Source organism: Vulpes lagopus, chromosome 2 (genome assembly GCF_018345385.1).
Source record: "Vulpes lagopus strain Blue_001 chromosome 2, ASM1834538v1, whole genome shotgun sequence".
NCBI classification, from domain to species: Eukaryota; Metazoa; Chordata; class Mammalia; order Carnivora; family Canidae; genus Vulpes; species Vulpes lagopus.
The window spans coordinates 155,371,111-155,392,426 of record NC_054825.1 but is presented as its reverse complement, the minus strand read 5'-3'; the positions used below and the strand labels follow the sequence as shown (position 1 = coordinate 155,392,426).

The following is a 21,316-nucleotide window of genomic DNA, read 5'->3' as shown; positions in this document are numbered from 1 at the left end:
ATCTGGGACAGTGAGAGGATTGTGATTTGGGACCACTCTGCCGGACAGAGGGCAATGTGGCAGGGCCCCCGGGGATAGGCAGGGTCTGGTTCCAGGGGTGGATGCCCTGATCCCACTGCCTCCGGCCTCGGGCTTCCTGGTCGTGGAGTGGGGTGTGTGTGACACGCTCTGGGACGGCTCGTCTCCGGCCAGACGTGGTCCTCGTTCTCAGGGAGAGTGGCTACAAGGCAAGGAACCGTCTGCAGCAATAGCCTGGGAGGAGCTCCCGAGAGGGCGTCTGCCCCTCGTGTGTGCATATTGATGCTTGGTCCTCGTGTGATGTGGGACTTGAACAGTCATTGCAGTACCCTGGGTCTGGGAGCTTTCCTTAGGAGGCAGGCAGGTCGGGATGGACACGGGCACCAGCGGCGTCTGTGCTGGGCTGAGCTGCTAACCACAAGGTGGGCTTTAAGTTAGCTTTTAAATGGGAGCCGCTTAAAAACTCAGAATGTACAAAGTCCTTTTGTGTTCTTACATCAAACAACACGTGAAGGAAGTCCTATGGGTGAGGGGACATGCCTGGAATTTGGTTTCACTTCTTCTCAGTGGGTTTTGGGGAATGGTGGTGGGTTGGGGAAGAATTTGCAGTGTTGGGGGCAGTATTTTCAAGTGGGTCCATATGGGCGATAACTCCTGTCGTGTTACGTTAAAGCCTCCTCGCAGGGTCTCCTGGCAAGACTGAAGCCATGGGTGCAGAGTTCAGGGCAGCCAAGAGTGCAGGCTGGGAGTGGCCTGGAATGTGGGGTGACCGAGGACAGGGGTCAGGGAAAGACTGGGAAGGAAGGTGTGTCTCAAGTAACAGACACAGTTTGGAGCAAGCAGATATGGATTCATGTAAAAAGGCTTTGTTTCCCTGATAAGTATGAAGAAACGAGGTCATGTGGGATGGTGCCACCCCTGTGCATGTATGTGTGGCGCTGAGTGGGGAGCAGAGCCAAGGAGGAGCAGCGTGGGGTCGGGAGAGGCTCTCTTGGTGTCCCTCGTGACAACCCAACACATTTGCTGTAAAAACATTCTATGAGCAGTGGGGAGGTCCTGCGTGGTCTTTTCTGGTTTGGTCCATTATGTTCCCTAGGATGACACTCTCAGAATCATGATGACCAGTGTTGAGATGTGACTTTCTCGCCCATTAGAGCCCGTCTGTGTGAGCCATGTTAGAAACTGGACTGTGTGTCATTTTGCCGACATTCAAAGCCTCACACCAGCCCCTTGGAGGTGACTGGGAGTGACAATGGGGAGTTGACTGTAACCTGGGCTCTCTGAACCCTGCTAGAGTGGACGTTCCAGCCCAGAACTGTGATGCCTCGGGAATCTGAGTCTTCCTGAGGGACAGCTTCCTGGCCTGGCCCCGGTCAGGTGGGCGGGCTGGTGGGGCTGCTGTGTTTCCGCATCTTCCAAGCCTGTGGGCCTCTGCTCTGCACACAGATGCTGAGGGTGTGAAGGTGATGGGCGGACAGGTGCACAAACCTGCGCCATGGCCCCATGGCCCCCCTCCCCACAGTGTAGCAAGGCCTCCCCTGCTTGGGGCGTGGTCCTTCTCACAGTGGCAGATGGGCTCCAGTCCGCACTGTCTTTGCACAGTGAACCCCAGAAATGATCTGTTTCTACATGGGATTTCAGAATCAGTTAACAGGTGAGATTAATATCCATTTTGTAAGCATTGAGAGTGTCAGAAACAGTGTGGGGACCCGTGACTTCGGGGTGGTATGATTTTGTGCTTTCATGATGAGCACATAACACCTGCACGTCCACCAGGTCCCTGGTGTGAATGTGGGTGCCCATGGGACTGGTCACACTGCAGGGTTGTCCACTGTGTGTGGTTCCTGGATGGAGCATGCTCCTGTGCCCTGGCTGCTGGAGCTCACCTGGGTGAAAACAGGGCCTGGTGAGTATGAAGACGTGCATGCTGCTTTCCTGGCCTCTTCCATGAAAGGTAGGTGAGCTCCCACTGCACACCTGCTATGACGGTCAGCATCTGGAGCACCAATAAGAACAGATGCGGGCGAGGATGTGGAGCCGTGGGAGCACACAGTCAGGCTGCAGGGGATGCTGACTGGTGCCGCTGCTTCGAAGACTGTGTGATGATGTCTCAGAAAACTAAAGACTCTCTTACATGGGGCCTGGCAGCCATGCACCTCCATGTCGACCCAGAGGACTAAAGACGTAGGTCCACACAAACTCTGCACATGATGTTTACCGCAGCGTGACTCATAACCACCGAAACTGGGAAGCATTGGGACGTCCTTCCGTGGGTGCCGACAAATAAACGGAGGTCCGTCCACGCACTGACATTCAGTGCTAAATAGGATGGGTTCTCAACTCACGAAGACCTTGGATATGTTCGCTGAGTGAAAGTCTCCATCTTGTACGATTCTGGCTGTACAACGTTATCGAAAAGGCAGGGGAGGGATGCACGCAGGCAGAGCATGCAGGAAGTTTAGGGCCATGAAAGCATTTTGTAGACAGTGTCGTGGTGGGTACGCATCCTTATTAATCTGTCCAAACCCAGAGAGTGAACACCTACAGGCACCCTGACAATGATGCCTGTCAGAATTAGAGTGTTCGCTGTCACGTGTATTGCACTAACGCAAGAGGGCGCTTTCTCCTAGGTTCTCGGTGGACCTAAAGCTGTCCCAGAAAGAGTTGTTAATTAAGACCCCAAGATCCTCCTGGCTGTGTTGGGCCTGTGGTGACACATGCTGGATGCTGGGCAGTGGGGACTGGGTGTGTTGTCCTGGTCCCTGTGTAGTGTGTGAGCAGGCAGTTCACGGATGACCCCCATCCACTGTGAGCAGGAGTGTCGCTGGGGGATTGGGAGGAGGAAGTGTGTTCCATGTGGAGGTGACCCCCAGGTGGAGGCAGTGTGTGAGGAGAGGCAGAGGGTGGTTAGAGCCCAGGACACAGGGAAGGGGCCAGGGGGGCTGGTGGGTCCTAGGGCAGCGGCCGCTGGAGGCTCCCCACATTGTCTGGGGGCTGCAGGAGCTTGCCAAAGGGCTCCTGCGTTGAGCGTGCCCCATTGCTGTGGGGCGTGACCTGGAGCCTCTCCCCGTCGCTCCATCAGGCCCCCGTGCCCACCTGCTCCCTGAGTTTTGATCATGTATGTACCCCGAGTGCTGAGTGGGGATGTGGAAGCAGACGGGCTCCCTGGGGGTTCAGTGGGTGCGGGGGCTTCCCCAAAGAGACAAGGGGACGCCAGCAGCCGTGTGGCAGGAGCATCTGTCCTCGGGTAAGGAGGGGGCTCCTGTGGCCCATGTGGCCGCCAGGTCCTTGTGAGGTGTGGCTCATCCCAGCAGAGATGGTTCCTGAGGCTGCCCTGCCAGGCGTGGCCCAGGTGGCCGGGTGGGGGTGTGACAGTGGCCAACTTTTGTGGCTTTCGTACATGCGGGCTGACGCTATCGGATGGGGGCTGCTCCAGGAAGCCAAGACTGGAGCGGCCATGGCCACAGGCAGGGGTCCTGGTGGCTGCATCCTCACGGGCCCCCTTCTCCCAGACCGGCTCCCAGGAGGGCACCCCTGACGGCTGCCTTGCTTGCAAGGAGGGACCCCAGCCTGGGGCTGTGGCTCAGGGACGGGCCTGTGTGATCCTGAAGAGAAGCGGAGTTTGTCTGTGGCCGTGCTTCCGGGTTGTGGCTGTGCCACGTGCATCACCACACTGTCCCATGGACTCTGGCTGGGTTTTCAGGTGGGCAGTCTTTGCATCTCCACCATGTGCCCCCAGCCTGAGGGCGTGCTCAGCAGGTGTCACCCTGGATAAGGGTTCACGGTTGGGGAAGAAAGATGCAGGCCCTGTGGGGCTTTGTTGGCTGACGAGGCTGGTGTGTCTCCAGGAAAGCAGGGTTGCCCAGGCGGGACCACGAGGACCCAGCACAGGGACAGCGTGTTCATGTGTGCCACGGCCCCGAACACAGACCCTTGCCTAGCTCTGCGCCTTGGGACTGCAGCAGGATGGCTGCACGTGCTGCCGACAGGCTGTCCGCTCCCACTGGCAGCATGTGCTCGGGCCCATTGCTCTGCCTGCCCTGGGAGGCCAGGCCCACCCGGGCTGTGATGTAGCTGCTGCGTTGTCCCGGCTGCCGCCCCTGCTCGCCATCCGGTATTTTGCTGTTGTTGTGATGACAGCCTTTTAAATTTCTGGTGTCACCATTTTTTGCATGTTAGACTGCTGTGTACTTTAGCAAGTTTTTGAAACTTGGCCTTAGAGTTCTGCTCACTCAAGCCACCATTTTCTTGTTTTTTTTTAAAGCTTTTTTATTGTGGAAAAACTTTAAACGCCACTGTCTGTATGAGGGCAATGTCCCGAGCAGCGGCATGCCCACCAGCAAGGTCAGCAAATGGTGTTTGTTTCCCGTCTTTCTTTTCTTTCTTTCCCGAAAAACACGTGAGGCTTTCCTGAGGGTCTCGTCTGTCCCCACAAATGGGTTTCTGTGTTTCTTTACCTCTGTGTGTGGAAGGGTGGGAGGTGTTTCTACATGTCACCAGAGGCTGTATTGTGTGTCATTCTGTCCTTGCTGGTTTTGGAGACGTGTCCATGTGTCCAACTGTTGGCATTTTTACCTCAGGCTGGTGCGCGTGGTACTGGGGTTGGCTCCGCCGGTTAATGGGGTCAGCTCTACCTGAGGGAAGCCATGGAGCAGAAATTGGCCTCATCTTTCTCCCTCTTGGTTCTTGAGTGTTGTCCTCAGGCCCGACATCTGTTCCCATGACCTTTCATTCAGATTTTTGAGAGTTTATTTAAGTCCCTGTGCCCTGAAGTGAAATAATCTGTCTGGTCTCACGGCTTTTTGAAAGGTCATTTTTTTTTTTTGAAAACCTAAAAATCAGTCATCACGGTGGGGAACTGAAACTGCATCTGCTGTCAGCAGCCATTCACAGGGTATGTCCCTGCGTGATGACGAGCTCATCATCACATCTGACGGCGACAGAGGGCGCAGCCACTTGGCTTAGCGGGGACTCTTATGCAGGCTGTGCATTTCTGAGGTCCGCAGCGGCTTGGGGCTCATGAGGCTGCGTAGGAACCTTTCCCACTCCTCATCTCTGCCAGCCTATGTGCACACGTCCTCCGCTGTGGAGTGAGTGAGCCGGGAGCTGCACAGATTGGGATACAACTTGGGACACGTCCATTGCTTGTGAGACTCCTGCTCCTGAAGACTCACACACAGTGTGGGCTTGAGCACTGCTGCGAGGTCCACGTCGCTGCCCAGATTCTGGGGGTGGGGGTCACGCTGCTGGCTCCTGGCCGTGGAACGCGCCTGCCCACAGCCCCACGCCCTGGTCCCGCCCGGTGAGCTGCTCGAGTTCTGGAGCTCTGCCTCCTACTGGCCTCGGTGTGCTGCCCTGGGGCCCTGGGGCACTTGGGGGCCTCTGCGCTTGACCCTTAGCCTTGCACTTGGCCGGCTGATGCTTCTCTGTACATGGCGCTTCTGACTCCTGTCGGGGGCCTCGCCGTCCAGCTCAGCCCCCAGGAGCCAGTGCCCTTCAAGGTTACGGCATTCAGCCCCTCAGAGCTGGCCGCTTCCTCTCCTCCTGCCTCTGCCCTCACAATCTTTGGCCCGTGGCCTGCCTTCCAGAAGCTACTCACCTGGAAGAGGATGGAAACAAGTCCAACAACATTATCTATGTGGCTGTGTCTTTGCTTCCGTGGAATATGAACACTGAGAAAATATGTCCATTTCCATATGGTCTAACGTCGTTGGAAAATGGGACCCTTTTTATAGGTATTGAAAATAAGTATTGGTGATATGGAACATACTGACTTACTCTTGGAGCCTGAATGGTCAAAGCTCTGTTTTTGGTACCACACTTGAAAATCACACCCCTGTCGGCATCAGAGAATTCTAAGAATTCTTACTGCGTTAGCCTCGTTTTGGCTGTCCTGATGTCCCTGCAGTGACATGCCGGGCGGTGGCTGGGGCGTGTGTGGCCACCTGGTTCTCAGCAGAGCTTGTGGTCAGCACCGTTCCTTCTCCGGATGCGCCTTCTCTTTGGAGAACAGCTGTGCAGCTCCACGCGGGCACCACCACGACGGGCAGCAGGTGGCCCTCTCACTCACGGTGCAGCGCACTCTGTGCACCTGTCAGGCTGCCGTGCGTGTGCGTTTCTTGTCATTCACAGAGAAGTCTTTGAAAATTCTTTTAATTGTGAAAATATTTTTCATCTAGTAGTTAAACAGGTTTTCCACCTTTTGGGGTCCATCTGCATGGTCTGCTGACAGCGGCCTGGCCTGTCTTTCTGAGCAGAGTGTCTGGGCGGGTGGGGGACGAGCTGGTGGTGCTCACTTCCATGCATGAGCTGGGGTCAGTCGGGGTCAGTCCCAAGAAAGATGACTTTGTCACACAGCTGGTGGCTTGAGGGCACCAACAGGCAGCACTGGCGCCTGGAGGCACCGTGCCCAAAGGGAGGCAGCTTTCAGAGAAGTGTAGACATATTAATTCCCTTATTGGACTAAGTTCTGATAGTTCAGTAACTAGCCTTGTAGGTTATCAAAGGTTTATTTGAGGTCAGCAATTACAAGGTGATTTACAAAGTATTCTTTCTTAGAAAATCTCTGCTTTTAAGATATAGCTTATTTTTGTTTTTAGGGAAAGTTTGTGCTTTTCAGGAAGTTTGTAGCACGTAGTGGACACAGTAGAGGGAAGCAAAAGGATCCCCTTCCGTCCCAATGCAGCTGATTGGCGTGGCCGACCCTGTCCACTCACGTGGGACAGGTCAGCCACAAGAGCTCATAAACTGCACTTATCACGGTGACTTAATTTGAAGTGGCGGAGCTTCAGTGGATGGAGGCCATAGTGTTCCTTGGGCCAAAATCTGGCCACAATCCAGAATCTCCTAAGAAGGAACCTAACCAGTTACTGCATCTTGTCTCTCAGACTCGGAGGTTCTGACCTCTGGCTCAGAACTATTTGGTCAGAAATGTGTCTCTATGTGTTTGTGTGTGCACACATGTGTGCATTTATGTGGGGAGAGTGTGCATGAACAAGCATGTGCATGTGTGGGGTGAATGCATATACATGTTTGCACTAAATGTGCACATGTGTATGTGGGATGAGTGCATGTAGTAAGCATGTGTGTGCCTGCGCATGTATGGGTGTGTGTGCTTGTATGTAGGTGAGTGTGTGTGTCTGTGTGTCCTGAGTGTGTACATTTGGTGAACATGCATTATGGGCACATGTATACATGTTGGGTGAGTGCACATACGTGTGTGGTGAATGAGCATGTTGCGTGTATGTGGGGTGAGTGCATGTGTATGTGGTGAGCGTGCACGTGTATTTGGGGTGAGCATGTGGGTGGGCGTGCACGTGTGCCAGCGTTGTCATTCCCAGCTGCCCCCCACAGTTGTGGAAGTCGTGTCTCGAGCTTTCTTTCAGTGCAGGCTGTGTGCCAGGCTCTCACAGTGAGCCGCAGCTTCCAGCACGTGGGTCGTCGGGTGGGGGGAGGTGGCTCCACAGGCAGGGACTGGGTGGCTCTGGGAGCTTGGGTGCCAGAAGGGGAGAGGAGTGAGGGTTTGGATTTTGGGGTGGGGTGCTTTGTTACTGTTTTTACTTAAATGTGTTTATTTATCTTGGCACATTGGTGAGATGAGAGGTCGTCGTGGTTTGTGAATCCTTGTTTGGCCTGGTGTCACCCAGATTCTCAAGTGGAAGGGACGCCCTTCTTGGTCAAGGATGTTGGCATTCAGGGGTCTCTAAGCTTGCTTTTGTTCAGTTCCTAAAAGAAGCCTACAGGGGAGGAGGAGATCGTGTAGCTCAGGGTCCCCGTGTCTGCTGTGTGTTCCCACGTGGGGACCCTTGGGGCTCCTTGCAGCTGGGCCTCACAGGGACCCCATGCCTGGCTGTTTACTGGAGGCACAGAGCCCCAAAAGGTGTCCTTGCCATTTTTATTGCATTAGTAAGTAGTTTGTGGTATTTGGAAGTGTGATGTTGAGGCCAAGTCCTCGTCACTGCGTGTCAGTCACTGTTGTTCAGCCAAGGCACCCTATCCTCAGACTCTGGGAGACTGAGGTCTTGGGTGTGCAGGTGTGCAGGGCCGTGGGCCGAGCTGATGGCCCTGAGTTCCATGTGAGCACTTAGATCAGCCCTGACGTGTTTCCACAGCACTTCTGCACACACTTATGCTCTGGGCTGCGCTGGCATACGTCAGCATGGGTGGAAGTAAGTGCAGTGCACACTAGGGCAGGTTTATAGTCCCATCCTGAGAGCTCAGCGTGCCCTGTCACATCGTGCTACATGCAACCTCATCATGGTTTTGCTTAACAGGGAAGAACTGAAAAGTACCGGCAACAGCTTCCATGCTTCACTGTTTAATACCTGAGACCTGAATTTTAGTCTAAATAGGGAGATTTCATTGCCTCACTTACCAGAGGGAAGTGTCTATCCCTGCCTTGTCCTTAGTGCTGGAGGCCCTAGGGCTTAAGGAGGGCAGGGAGGGGGGTGTGGGTGGGTGGGCTGGACACCTGTATGTTCAAATCTCAGCCCCAGTCTGTAGGGTTGATCACCATAAAGCGAAGTATTTAATGTGAAACATGAATTTCTAAAGGGGAGGATCAGTGGTGTGTGGTCACCTGGGGAGGGACAGGGCGGGTGGGACACATGTTGGCCACCATGGTGTCCCAGGGTGTGTCCTCTGCTAACAGTCGTGCTTTCTTTCCCTGTTGATGGAGCAGCCAGACCAAATCCGTTTGGAATGCCTGGGATTGTGCCACCGTATGTCCCCCCCCAGATGCTCAACATTCCACAGACCCCTCTGCAAGCAAAGCCTGTGGTAAGACCCTCCGCCCTGCAGCCGGTTGGCCTGCCTGGGGGTGCTGCCTCCGACAGCTGCACACGCATCGGGTTTTACTAAGAGCTGAGATAATCTCCCGAGCTGTTGGGCTTATCTGTGCAGCAGGTGCCGGTGTTCCTTGAATTAAAACGTAGCTGAGACCAGGCGGGGCCAACGGGGGCCAGGCCCTGTAGCCCCCGTGCGTGCATGACCTCTGCCCTGTGTTTCAGGCCCCACAGGTGCCCAGCCCAGGTGCTGCGGGTCAGGGCCCACACCCATACAGCCTCGCTGAGCCGGCCCTTGCTTTGGAGACAACTGGGAAGAGTCTGACCGAGCACAGCACCTACGGCAACATTCCTCATGAAGGAAAGCATACCCCGCTGTACGAACGGTCGTCCCCGATTCATCCGGCTCCGGGCGGCAGCCCCAACCACGTGGACTCAGCATACTTCCCAGGGTCTTCTACATCGTCGTCATCCGATAACGATGAAGGCGGTGGAGCAGCTGCAAAGTGAGTGGGGTGAGGTGTAGCTGGTGTGAGGCCAGACATGTACTGGGTGTGAGGCCTGGCCAGTAGCCCAGTCTTGGGGAAGCCGCCTTCCATCCTCCCACGGCCCAGAGTTGTGTGCAGAGATGTCATTTGTGGCAGGAAAGTGATATCCCTTTGCACAGACTAGGGCATCTTGATCACAAGGAGCGGAGGTTAGACACTTTCTCAGGGCTTCTTGGGCTGAGGGACTGTTTCAGCACCATTCCAGCTGTGGCCTCAGACCGCTCCTCTGCTGGGGAGGAGTTTTGGGAAAATTGGTTTGTGTGGCCCTTAGACATGGTGACGTTACCAGGTCAAGTGCTGCTGACTCTTCTGTCCCCTGGGCTGTGAGACCCAGTCCCACCCCCAGAAAGCATTTTATGTTAGACACTGGTGACTTCCGGTTTTGGCTTCTGGATCATGGGGAGCTCTGAATTTCCTTCTCTCCTGAATTGAATCTAGAACTCAGATCTCAGCTCAGCAGCTTGTAGACTGTTCCTGAAATCATGGCATTCACCCGACACAACCAGAGAAAGCTGCCATCTGGGTTGGAACTCCTGCTGGAGGGGAGTATTTTAGATGTGTGTCCTTGAGTAAATGAATTTTGAAATAGGTAATTTGTTAGAATCTGATCAAGAAGGTCTTAAATGCACTGTCTTCCTCCTCTTCTGAAGCACTGTTCCGTTTTAAGAAACTTGATTCACCAACAGAGAAGGAACAGGGAAGAGCAAGGGCCTCCCATACTTCTTGGTCTGCTCCTCATCGGTGCTCTCTGGCTAGGGACCCTTGGCGCTCCGTCAATGGAGATGGTTTCTCATCCTCTGCAAGTTCTCCCTGGGCGTGAAGCCTGAGGCTGGCCCTCCCCTCTCCTCATCTGTGGAGGGGCCGTGAGTGTCCACTGACCTCAGGCGGCAGTCACAGTGGGGTTTGCTGCCATGCAGGGACTGTGTGCTCTGCACAGCAGCAGAGCATGACCCTGCACGTAAATGCGTACCAGGATCTTGTAATTCTAAAATCCCAAGGTGAATAACAAGTTGTACCTTTGCATTCACGCTTCCATGTGAACCTTTTGGAAAGGGACTATAGTGAGGATCTGTTGAGTGTGCAAATGAGAACCGCTGCTCATGTCTCTGAAGCCCTGCCCCTTTGAAATTCGGAGGCACTGAGTGTTCTCTGTTAAAAATCATCTCATGCCAGCATGACGAAGGTTCGGGCTAGCAAAAGACGCTCTTCCTAGACAGCCGGGAGCAAGGCCCAAAGCAGGGGGGTTGCGTGTGGGGTCACGGCTCCCTGCCACGAGGTGGGTGTCATGTGGCTCTGTGCCCTGAATGTGCACAGCGTTACAGAAGATGGTGTATAGGGAGGCCAGAGGGTGCCTCCTGGCCGCCGCTCGGGTTCACATGGTGGCACGTGTGCCGTATGTGTGTGTGTGTGTGTGTGAGAGAGTAAGAGAGAGAGAGAGAGAGAAAGACAGATGCCGGGCAGGCCACCCCATATCCCTGCTCCCCCTCTTCCCCTGCCCCTGCTTTAATACCATAGAGACCCCTGGGCCCTGGAGCTGGGGAGCGCTGCAGGACTGTGAGTCCGGGTGGTCACTCCCACGGGTCTGGGTGTGGTCTGGCCCTGGAGGCAGAGGCCCTGCCGAGGCTGTCCTGGGCCTCCTGCTTGCTCTCCCGCTGGTTCTCTCTTGGCCCTGCGTCTGCCAGAGGATGGAGCCCGGGGCCTGCAGCAGGTCTTCCAGACCTGACGGTCATTTTCAGGTGACGGAGGAATGAAAACACACTGCTTCCCATCAGTGTGCTTTGTCTCCTGCGTTCTGAGAGTGCCGTGAGCGTGTACTTCCACTGTGTTCTCGGTGCACATTTCTAAGGGAAGTCCCGCACTGTTTCCCTTCCTTCTTGCCGTTGTCGGATCCTCGTGGTCCTGTTTCGGTTGGATTTACAAGTAAGACAGTCTTCGTGGAGGTGTGAGTCTCATACTATTTTCATAGATGCATCAGGTTTTTGATCCTGCATCCAGTCTGAGTTCGCTGATTTATTTAGTTCTTTGTCGTATATGTTTCTGTAATTTCCACGTCAGTACAAAGTCAGAGAACTGAGACGTCAGGAAATATGGTCGCAGAAGCCTCTCATGAGCCAGCTGGATGGACAGCACTCTGCGGGCACCAGTGGATGTTTGAACACCCGGTGCTCCCGGGGCCTGTCCTCACACAGCCATCTGAAAGTCTGTCAGGAAAGAATGTGGATGTAATTCCTGTGCATTTTGTGGGCTCATTTATGTGGATTGCCGTTTCCTACTCCGGGTTGCAATGCCTCTGTCGGGGTATGCTCTGCCCGCCTGCTGAGGGCCCTGGGGGACCAGATCTGGGCGGTGCCTGAGGGCCTGTGCACCATGTGTGGACTCTGGCCCCGGCCTCGCACAGTGGGTTCTGGCAGCCTTGGGGTTGTTTCCCACCAGGCCCAGCGTGGATGGGAAGCTTCTGGCTGTCCTTCAAGTAGATCAGCCGATGCATAATGCAGTGAGTGGTAGATGGTGTCCCTGTGGTGTCAAAGCACCGTGCCCACATCAGTGAGACACTAAAGAACGTGCTTCCAGTGCGCCTTCTGCCCTCAAGTGGTTGTGCCATTGGGCTGTTCTGTGCTGTGTCCCCTCAGGCTCCTTCCCCAAGAACACATGTGGTTCACAGCGAGAACCCCGTCTGTCCTGGAGCTCTGGCCCTGGCCCTACACAGGCTGCTATGGCTATGGGTTCTTCCTTCTGGAACCAGACAGGCAGCCGCTTCACGGGGCAGCATGCCTTCACTGCCTTTGTAAAAACAGTTTGAGGGACTCTTCTCTCAATAAAATGCTGTAATCCGGGCAGCCCCGGTGGTGTAGCGGTTTAGTGCCGCCTGCAGCCCAGGGTGTGATCCTGGAGACCCTGGATCGAGTCCCACGTCAGGCTCTCTGTATGGTGCCTGCTTCTCCCTCTGCCTGTGTCTCTGCCTCTCTCTGCATCTCTATAAATAAATAAATAAATAAATAAATAAATAATCAATCTTTTAAGATAAAATAAAATGCTGTAATCCTCCCGCCGTCAGGGAAGGGGGTCTGCACAGACCCAGGAGGGTGTTCGTGTGGGGCCTATCTGCCTGTGCCAGGTGGTTGAGTCCCCTTTCGTGGCCAGATTGGGGCATCCCAGCAGAGCGTGAGAGGCACACGCGGATGCCAGGCCCGTCAGACTGCTGTGTAGGAGCCAGGCCGCCACTTACTCCATTCCCGACTTCTTGTGAGAGGACGTGTGGTGCGGGCTCACATCGGAGTGGATGGACAGTACCTGTGGTGGTGGTGGGGGCCCAGTGCCCTGGCTCTGAAGTGGGAGCCCCTGGTCTCAGGCCCTCAGAGCTCTGTGGGTCCAGGTCCTTCCCCCCGTGGAGGAGCACAGGTTGATGATAACAGACGCAGCTTGTTGCAGGCCAGCTGCACTTGTGCTCACCTGGTGACCTTCCACACATGGCATGCTCTTGCTGGGGACTCGATCCTTTACCCTGCTCTCCTGTCTTGTTGCTTCCTACCTGGTTTCATTTGCCTTTGCTCTTTCTTTGCTGTTGACCAGTTAGCCGCTTGTGGTCAGCATCCCACCCTCACCCTCATCTCACTCTCACCTCATCCTCACCCTCGGTGTGCATAGATGCCTTTACCTCACCCTCACCTTCATCCTCGATGCGCACAGATGCCCTCACCTCACTCTCACCCTCACCTCACCTTCACCCTGACCCTCGGTGTGCATGGACGCCCTCACCTGACCCTCACCTTCACCCTCACTCTCACATCACCCTCACCTCACCCTCACCCTTGCCTTACCCTCACCCTCACCCTCGGTGTGCATGGACACCAGCACCCCCCCCCCCCCCCTTGACTAGGCCCACATGTGGGAAGGAACGCTGGGTGGAGGGTGGTTTGCTGTCTCTCACCAGCTTTGGTGTAGGGGAGCCCTTGTATCAGCTGTAAAGTGAGGCCTGCAGAGCATGGCGGTATGCTGGCCTGCTGCCACTCAGCCTATCTGTATGGCCCCTTGGCCGTGTGCAGGGCCTACCTCCCTGAGCCTGCCTCCTGTCCACAGGGTGCAGCGGGAACATCAGGCTTCCTGCGGCTTGTGTGGGTCCCCACAGGTCGCTCCAGAGCATCGCCAGCACCGGGACCCGTTCTGAGCTGTTGTAGAGTGAAACAACTAACTGCGTGTTCTCCAGGGGGAGGCATCTATCATGTGCTGGAAGCTTGTTTCAGGTTGTAAAGTTACATAGTCATTGTGAAATGAAATGCTCTGGACCTGAGAGAAGTTGGCTATTCTCAAGACACTTTTCAGACAGAATTTCAGGTTTTACGGTATGATTGTTGGGAGGCCATGTGCTCACCCATAGATTATAATGTTACTGTTAGTTTGGTAATGATCCACATGCAACAAAACAGGTGTTTGTAGATGTAGGTGCTGTGTGATCTCCGGTGGGATGAGTTTCCCACTTCAGTGGCGGGTGGGCAGTTTTCCCGCCACTCTGCCCTGTGCGTGCTGGCCTGGGGCCCCTCGCGTGCTCATGGGGCTGTGTAGGGAACGAGTCCCCACGTAGAGCTCTATGTCACGTGGAGAACTCCAGTTTCTGCCATCTTCACCACATACCTTGAGTCTGTGGTTCTGTGGTTCATTCCTTCAGCTGTTGGGCTCCCGCTTGGCAGGGGCTGCGAGCACTTAGCTTCCTAGAATATATAACTGAATGATGGAAATAGACAGTCCGTGCCAGCGTAACGCATGCCACAAAGGACACGGCTGTGAGAATAGCAGTTGGGGGTAGGCTGGAAGCCTGCAGGGTGAGGCGTCACCCAGGAACCCATGTACCCTGAAGTGGGCCTGGAGTGCGGAATTCCTCTGCCTGACTGAGGACTTGTGTCCAGAGCAGAGGACGTGCTAGACATCCATAAGAGCACTCTGTGCACTCCTGTGATGAAGGGGAAGGCATGTAGCCTGTACAGGCAGCCCCAAGAGGAGACGCTGCAGATGTCATCAGGGAAGCACAGACTGGACAGCCTGGGGCTCACCACATCCCAGGAAAGGCTGATGTGGGTGCCACAGAAGATGTTGCGTGTCAGTGGCGGGAGCTCCCGAGTCTCTGGCGGGCTAGACAGTAGACGCGGCGGTGGCATGCCCCCTGCAACATGTCTGCACTGAGGCTGAACCAGCGCAGTGGGCAGGGATATTGCAGATCCCAAACCCTGGGCACAGGAAGTACACATTCCATTTATGTGGCATCGGAAGCCAAGGAAAGAGCACGTTTGCTGTTAGAAGTTGGTTAGCTGTTCCCCTGGGGAGGAGGTGTGCAAAGGGGTGAGGCCTGGCTTGCCAGCCCTCGCTTGGTTTGGCTGCTCACGTGCATGCTCAGATTGTAGGCATCCCTTAGGCTGTTCCCTTGTAGTGCGTGCATTTTTTGTTACAGGTGCATTATACTTAACTGTTTAAAATTGTAATTAATAGATGTTATGTCTCTTTATAAAACTCATAAGCATTCAAGTATTCTAAAGTTTCACTAAACGTCACTATGTCACCGACTTTCTAGTGAAAAAGTACGTTAGCAGCTCTATTTGTGCCACATTCTAGACCACTTCGGTGCCGCCAGCCTTTCCTTCCCGTGCTTGGCATGTGTGCTAGACATGTGTGTGGTGGGACCAAGCCCTCTGTCCTCCGATCAGGTGCCTGGTGTGCCGGCCATGTCCTGAGTCCCACTCCAGCCTCCTCTTTCTCTGGAATTTGAACAGAATGGTCATTGTGTTTTTGGGATACTTATGTTTATCGTGATGCCTCCTCGTCACTAGGCTTCCTCCAGTTTTGCAAAGCTGTGGACTGAGAGAGCTCAAAGGAGGAGCATACATGAACAGAGCCCTCGCTGACTGGGGACCTGGGTGCTAGGCAGCTGTTGGGCTGCCCCAACCTGTGGCTGGGACTGAGGATCCACGATGGGCTCTGAGAGGCACACTGTAGGGCGTGACTCTTGGCTTACCATGGGCAGCCTGCTCCTCAGCTCTTCTTTCGGCATTTGTTTTGTTTTGGTAATAACTAAAACGGAGCCAGTTGATAGATAGGAAAATTAGTGGGTCTTTTTTTTTTATGATTTTATTTATTCGTGAGAGACATAGAGAAGCAGGCTCCCTGTGGGGAGCCTAATATGGGACTCCATCCCAGGACCCTGGGATCACGCCCTGAGCTGAAGGCAGACGCTATACCGCTGAGCCACCCAGGAGCCCCAGGAGAATTAGTGGTTCTTAAAGACATCTCCATCTGTCCCGTGAGTCAGTTAAAAAGGCCAGTCTAATAAAAGTGCTCTTCCCTGGCAGACCTTGTGGCCAGCACTGGTTTTAGGAGCCGGCTTTGGTTCCAGGAGGGATGAGGGAAGGCTTGCCTCTACGGGGCTGTGTTCCCAGCTCCCTCCAGGATAGTGGCTTTCACGAGTCTTCCCCGAGACCACAGTAAACTTCCTTGTGTGTTGTGGTCTGTGATAACAAGGAAACAAAAAATTTATGAGATGATGCCATGTGTCCCACATTTATTGCATTCTGTTCCATTTCGGTGTTTAAAAAATGCTGCTTAAGGGCGCCTGGGTGGCTTAGCCAGTGAAGCATCTGCCTTCGGCTCAGGTCATGATCCCGGGGTCCTAGGATCGAGCCCTGTGTCAGGCTCCCTGCTCAGCGGGGGTCTGTTTCTCCCTCTGCCCCTCCCTTGGTTTGTGCGCGCGCTCTCTCTCTCTCTCTCAAATAAATAAATAAATAAATAAATAAATAAATAAATAAATAAATAAATAAATAAAATCTTTAAAAAAAATGCTGGTTAAACCCACTAAATGTTTTCCCAAGCTACTAATGGGTCACAGTCTACAGTGTTTTCATGGTGTTGACTGATATAGCCAGTTTTGGACTGTGAGCCACTCCATGCTTGTCCCCGTCCCTTTGCACGTCCTGGTTGTTCCTGCTTTGTCACTTGAAGATGTTCCTCAAATAAGATTGTGCCGTCCATCCACTCTCTGAACCCTGAGGGCCACTCTGCCTTCCCCGATGAGTCACCCTGGCCTGTGCTCCCGCAGCCCCTTGGAGAAGAGGCCAAGCCCCTGTGTACGATCTCTGTGTGAATAAGGAGTAACACTCATCCATGTAACACTGAACCCTCCCCTGCCTGCTGGCTGTTGGGTGGTGGGGTGTGGGACCCCATGTCTTGGCGACGCCTAAGTTCCAAGGCTAGGCGGCGAGGGTCCCTTTGTGGCCGTCCCTGGCCCTCTTTGGCCCTCTGCTGGATTCAGTGCTCTGTTTTCTCTTCCCAGAGGGTGAGGTCCTGGCGCAGGACTGTGTGGAGGGGGTCCGCTGGGGGAGGCGAGGTTGGTACCACTGAGGCCCTGGGCTCTGCATGGTCAGCTTGTCACAGCTAGTGTGGTGCTAGGCAGACAGTAATCAGTAACCGTGTTCCTTTGTTTATGTTCAGCCATATCAGTGGGAACAAAATTGGCTGGGAGAAGACAGGAAGCCACTCAGAGCTGCAAGCACGGGGAGACCCAGGAGACCAAACAAAGGTAGTAGGGCGGCTTTTATTCCTTCCAATCTTGTCTCTGACCATGTGATTTTAGTGGTGGGTTAAAGCAAAGTGCTCTGCTTTTTAAAACCACGTTATGAGTAATAGACACTGGCTGGGAAGGCGGGAAGGCAGTGGGGTGTCACACTCTTTGGGTATGGGAAGGGAATGGGGGTCAGTGGCAGGGAGGAAGGGGTCCCAGACATTGGTGTGAGGGAGGGGATCCCAGATGTCAGTGCAGGGGAGGGGGGGTCCCCAGACCTGTGGGGGAGGGGGAGGGCACAGCTTACACCTTCCACAGGCTGGGTGGCCCTCCTGGAATGCCTCCTGTCTGCTGACGCATGCTCTGGTCAGGAGCCCTCATCTGCAGGGTTTTATGGAGATTGAACGAGAATCACAACAAATAGGAATCACATATATTCCGTTCCCTTTATCCAGTCCTACCTGTTACTGGCGACCCCAGGAATACCTTTCAGCGGCAGAGCCACACCTGCACCAACACGTGGTCCCTCAGGACATGGCCCATCTCTAGCTGGAGAGGCCTCATGTGTACACAATGCGACTGTCGGAAATTCATTTAAGACTCTGGAATGCTCTCGCTGCTGTGGGTCGTCCTGTGCATAAGCAGCAGAAATGCTCTGTGCATGCCTGCTGTTAGCAAATCACCTTCTGAAGTTGTCATCCGTTTTGTCCACAGTGTGTAGGGGGAGAGCACAGAAGACCCTTGTGGATTATCCTCGACTTAGGTCCTAAGAACAGATTTGGCAATTCTGTTTTCAAGGGTAGAAGTGAGCAGTGAAGTACTCACCACTGTGAAGAATATATTTTGTTTCCAAACAGAAATGTATGTTCCTTAGATTGGCACAAAATTAAGCAATTATTGTTTCCAGCCTTTATCATGAGAAAAAAATAAAACATTTATTGTACAAATAATAATTGATCTCAGGAAACACTTTGGACTTTGCTAAAATTTGTAGAGAGAAAGTGTAGGGGGTGCGTCTCCCTGTCTTCCCTAGCCTGCTGCCTGCGGCCTCCCATCCCCGAGGCCCCTATGTGCCCACTGCTCTTCCCTGCGCGCCTTGTACACGTTCTGTTTTGGAGATTGGCTGTTACAGGATGGGTATTTTTCACTTAACACTGTCCTACATACATATTTTTATGTCGTTATATATAGATGTGACTCATCAGCTCTAATGATTCCTTGTTTAAAACAAGGAATTAGCCTGTTTTTTTGCTTTAATTTTTGGTAAGCTGTTCCCTTTGTGTACTTAGTTTGGGGTTACTGATGACCAGAGGGAACGGCTGAGTTTGGGTGTCTGTTTCTAAACGTCAGTTGTGGTGAGGAGTAGGTGTGAGGTCTGGGGAGTGACACAGCCTCTCTGAGCATCTCCTCCCGTTCCCACACACAAGGGGTGATACAGTGGTAACCCGGGGGTCAGGGAGCACAGAATGCTGCTTCCACTGTTGGGGGCCCCAGGAGTTGCTGTGATGGGGCCACCAGCAGAAGCTGCATCCACCCCCACACAGGCTCCGGGCATCACTGCCACTGCGTCCTCTGTATGGGAGGCACAGTGGAAGGGGAGCTGTGACCTCATGACCTGACCTGTTGTCCCCTCTCGCCTGTGCTCTGCAGACAGAAGGCTCGTCCACTGCCTCCTCGGGCAGCCAGCTCGCTGAGGGGAAGGGAAGCCAGTTGGGCACTGTGCAGCCGATCCCATGCCTCTTATCCATGCCCACCCGAAACCACATGGACATCACCACACCGCCCTTGCCCCCGGTGGCGCCTGAGGTACTGAGAGTGGCGGAGCACCGGCACAAGAAGGGGCTGATGTACCCTTACATCTTCCACGTCCTGACGAAGGTATGGCAGCCACGTTCTGTCCTACCAGCTCTGGGAAAGGAGTGCATTTCCCCCTTCTTGCACTTTGGGAGAAAAGGCGAAAAAGCGCACTGTAAATGCAGTAAGCAGGACGGGGCAGAGTCTGATTTTCTCCTCCAGTTTGATAGAACGTATTTTTGAGATTTCTAATTAATGGCACATCATGTTATTTTCTGAGTTGTGATTTTATTTTTATTTCTAATTTCAAAGTTTCCCGTACCACATTGATGCCATGATGTCAGGTTTAGTGAGAGGTCCTGTGCAGGGCCTGTTTCTCTGTCCCCTGCCCTGGAGCCCCCTGCAGGGTGGTAGACTGAGCTGCGTATTTTGGGACATGGTGGGCGCAGCCCTTAGAGCCAGGACTGTGTGACGTGGTAAAGGTCAGAAAGTGCGATTTTGTGTTTGCACAGTGTCAGGGTCCCCTGACCAAATGTGTGCTTCGCTGGACATCAGTGTGGCATCGTTTTTGAATCTTGTCTCAAATGGATCTACGTGTCCATGTAAATTTTCTCAGGGACTTGCCGTTTTTCTGTTGGCGTTCATACCCCAGACCCACGAGTTAACACGTAACCTCGGTGACCCGATTTCTCACGTGGATGGGTTTACTACCATCATGTATTTTTAACATGTTTTTGTCAGTGTCTGTAGCTCCACAGATAATCAGACATTTTTCTCCCTGTTTTCCGCAATCCGTCTGCGGTTTGTATGGTGGGGTCAGTAAGTGCACAGGCCCCCAGCCCCACGGCACCCCGGGCCGGACCGCGACCGTTAGCTGGCCAAGCCGAGGACCGCTCCCTCGTGTCAGTCCACGAGCACCAAGACTCACTCAGCTCCTATGATTTATGTTTAAAGTCGCCTGCAGGTGTCATGCCCTGTGTGGTACGGTCTGCACGCACGGTATCACTGTTCAGGTTACGGTTGTGAGGTAAACATTTTATTTTCCAGGGGCAACGCATGTTGTAAGGGTAAGTGGAAGATTCCTGTTGTGGGAGAAGGATTTGCTGAGTTTGAAGGGACCCAGGTTTGGGGGAGAGTGCGCCCTTCCCCGTGGGGTCGTGTGGGCTGTGAGGTCCTGACCCCTGTGCTTCTGCCCTGCCTGCTGTGGTCTCCTCGGGGCCAGGCTGAGTGACAGTCGGCCCATCCTCCACCACTCCCTCGTCTCAAGGGCCGACTTGATAAAGTGACTGTGGTTGAGAAAAGTAAATGATTCTTCAGATTTTAAAAGGCCACCTACCATTTTTCTGCATGTCAGGGAGAGCCTAGAGTGTCAGGTGTGCTGTTTGCTGTGAGCCCTGTGGCTCTGGTAATAAATTGTCAGGCTGACATGTCTGCTGTGAGGCGAGGCTTCACACTCATGCAGGCAGCCGGCCGAGCCAGGGACCCAGAGAGAGTGCCCACCGCATAGAAGTACCGGGTCTGTGTGGATAAGGGAGAGACCAGTTTTGAAATGAAATTTCTGTGAAGAAAGAGCAAATGCCATGGAATTATTCAGAGTATGTAGTGATAAATTTAATAGACATCGAAGGTCATATGTATACTCCTAGGTCACGAACTTTCCTAAATAAAGTTCCCTGCAAAATCTCTTGAAATGTAGTTGGATGCCATAGAATGTCCGAGACGGGGCCATCTCAGGTGCAGATGCACAGCACCTCGCCTCGTGCCATGTTGGCTGCAGGGCGTGAGCAGATCGGGCCTTCCTTTGAGGGCTGCCTCTGCAGTTGTGCATGCCCCTCATTCAGGAGGCACGCCTCCCGAGGGCCCGCGGGGCCAAAGCGGAGGCCTGGCACCTGCCGACCCCTGCAGAGGGAGGGATGCCGCATGGTGTGCTCTCTGGGAGACCATGTTCGCACGTGGTAATGACTTATGGAACAGCTTGGTAAAGACATTTTGACCATTTTATTTTCAGGATACTCATTTCTTGGATTTCATGTAGGTCATTAAAAATTATGAATTTCATTACATATGACCATCTTGACTCATAAGTAAAATTTGCAAGTTCTCAGCATTTTCTATTCTATTTGTTATCTGTTGCTTGAAAGATTTCGGGGTCGCCTATGTGGTTTCCTTATGCTCTGGGTTCCAGATTAAAGATGAAACCATGTAGATTTTATTTTGACTCTTTGAGCATACATTTTGACAACCCGCTAAATGAACTCTCCCTGACACCCCACTGCACTCAGGTGGTTTAGCAATTGATTTGGAATAGAATTGCAATGTCGTTAACTGGAGATAATGCAGTATATTTCTGTGAGTTTGTTGTAAATTCAACATGAAAAATGTGCAATATTATTCTGCTTTCTTCCATGCAAAGGGTGAAATCAAAATTGCTGTTTCTATTGAAGATGAAGCCAGCAAAGACCTGCCTCCCGCCGCCCTGCTCTATAGGCCAGTTCGCCAGTATGTTTACGGAGTGCTGTTTAGCTTGGCAGAAAGCAGAAAGAAAACTGAGAGACTTGCTTTTAGAAAGAACAGACTTCCACCAGAATGTATGTACTGTGAAATCCATTGTTTGTTTTCCTCAGTACCTCGTA

General features: G+C 53.5%; 1 protein-coding gene across 1 annotated transcript in view; it reads left to right on the top strand.

Annotated features, from left to right (window-relative positions):
* Positions 1 to 21,316, top strand: part of FAM120A (family with sequence similarity 120A) — an 88,190-nt gene that overhangs the window by 35,577 nt on the left and 31,297 nt on the right. Inside the window, exons 6-10 of the mRNA XM_041745986.1 lie at positions 8,699 to 8,796; positions 9,027 to 9,307; positions 16,820 to 16,907; positions 18,540 to 18,767; positions 21,097 to 21,271. Coding sequence (XP_041601920.1) covers positions 8,699 to 8,796; positions 9,027 to 9,307; positions 16,820 to 16,907; positions 18,540 to 18,767; positions 21,097 to 21,271 — 870 coding nt within the window. The remainder of the gene's footprint in view (positions 1 to 8,698; positions 8,797 to 9,026; positions 9,308 to 16,819; positions 16,908 to 18,539; positions 18,768 to 21,096; positions 21,272 to 21,316) is intronic.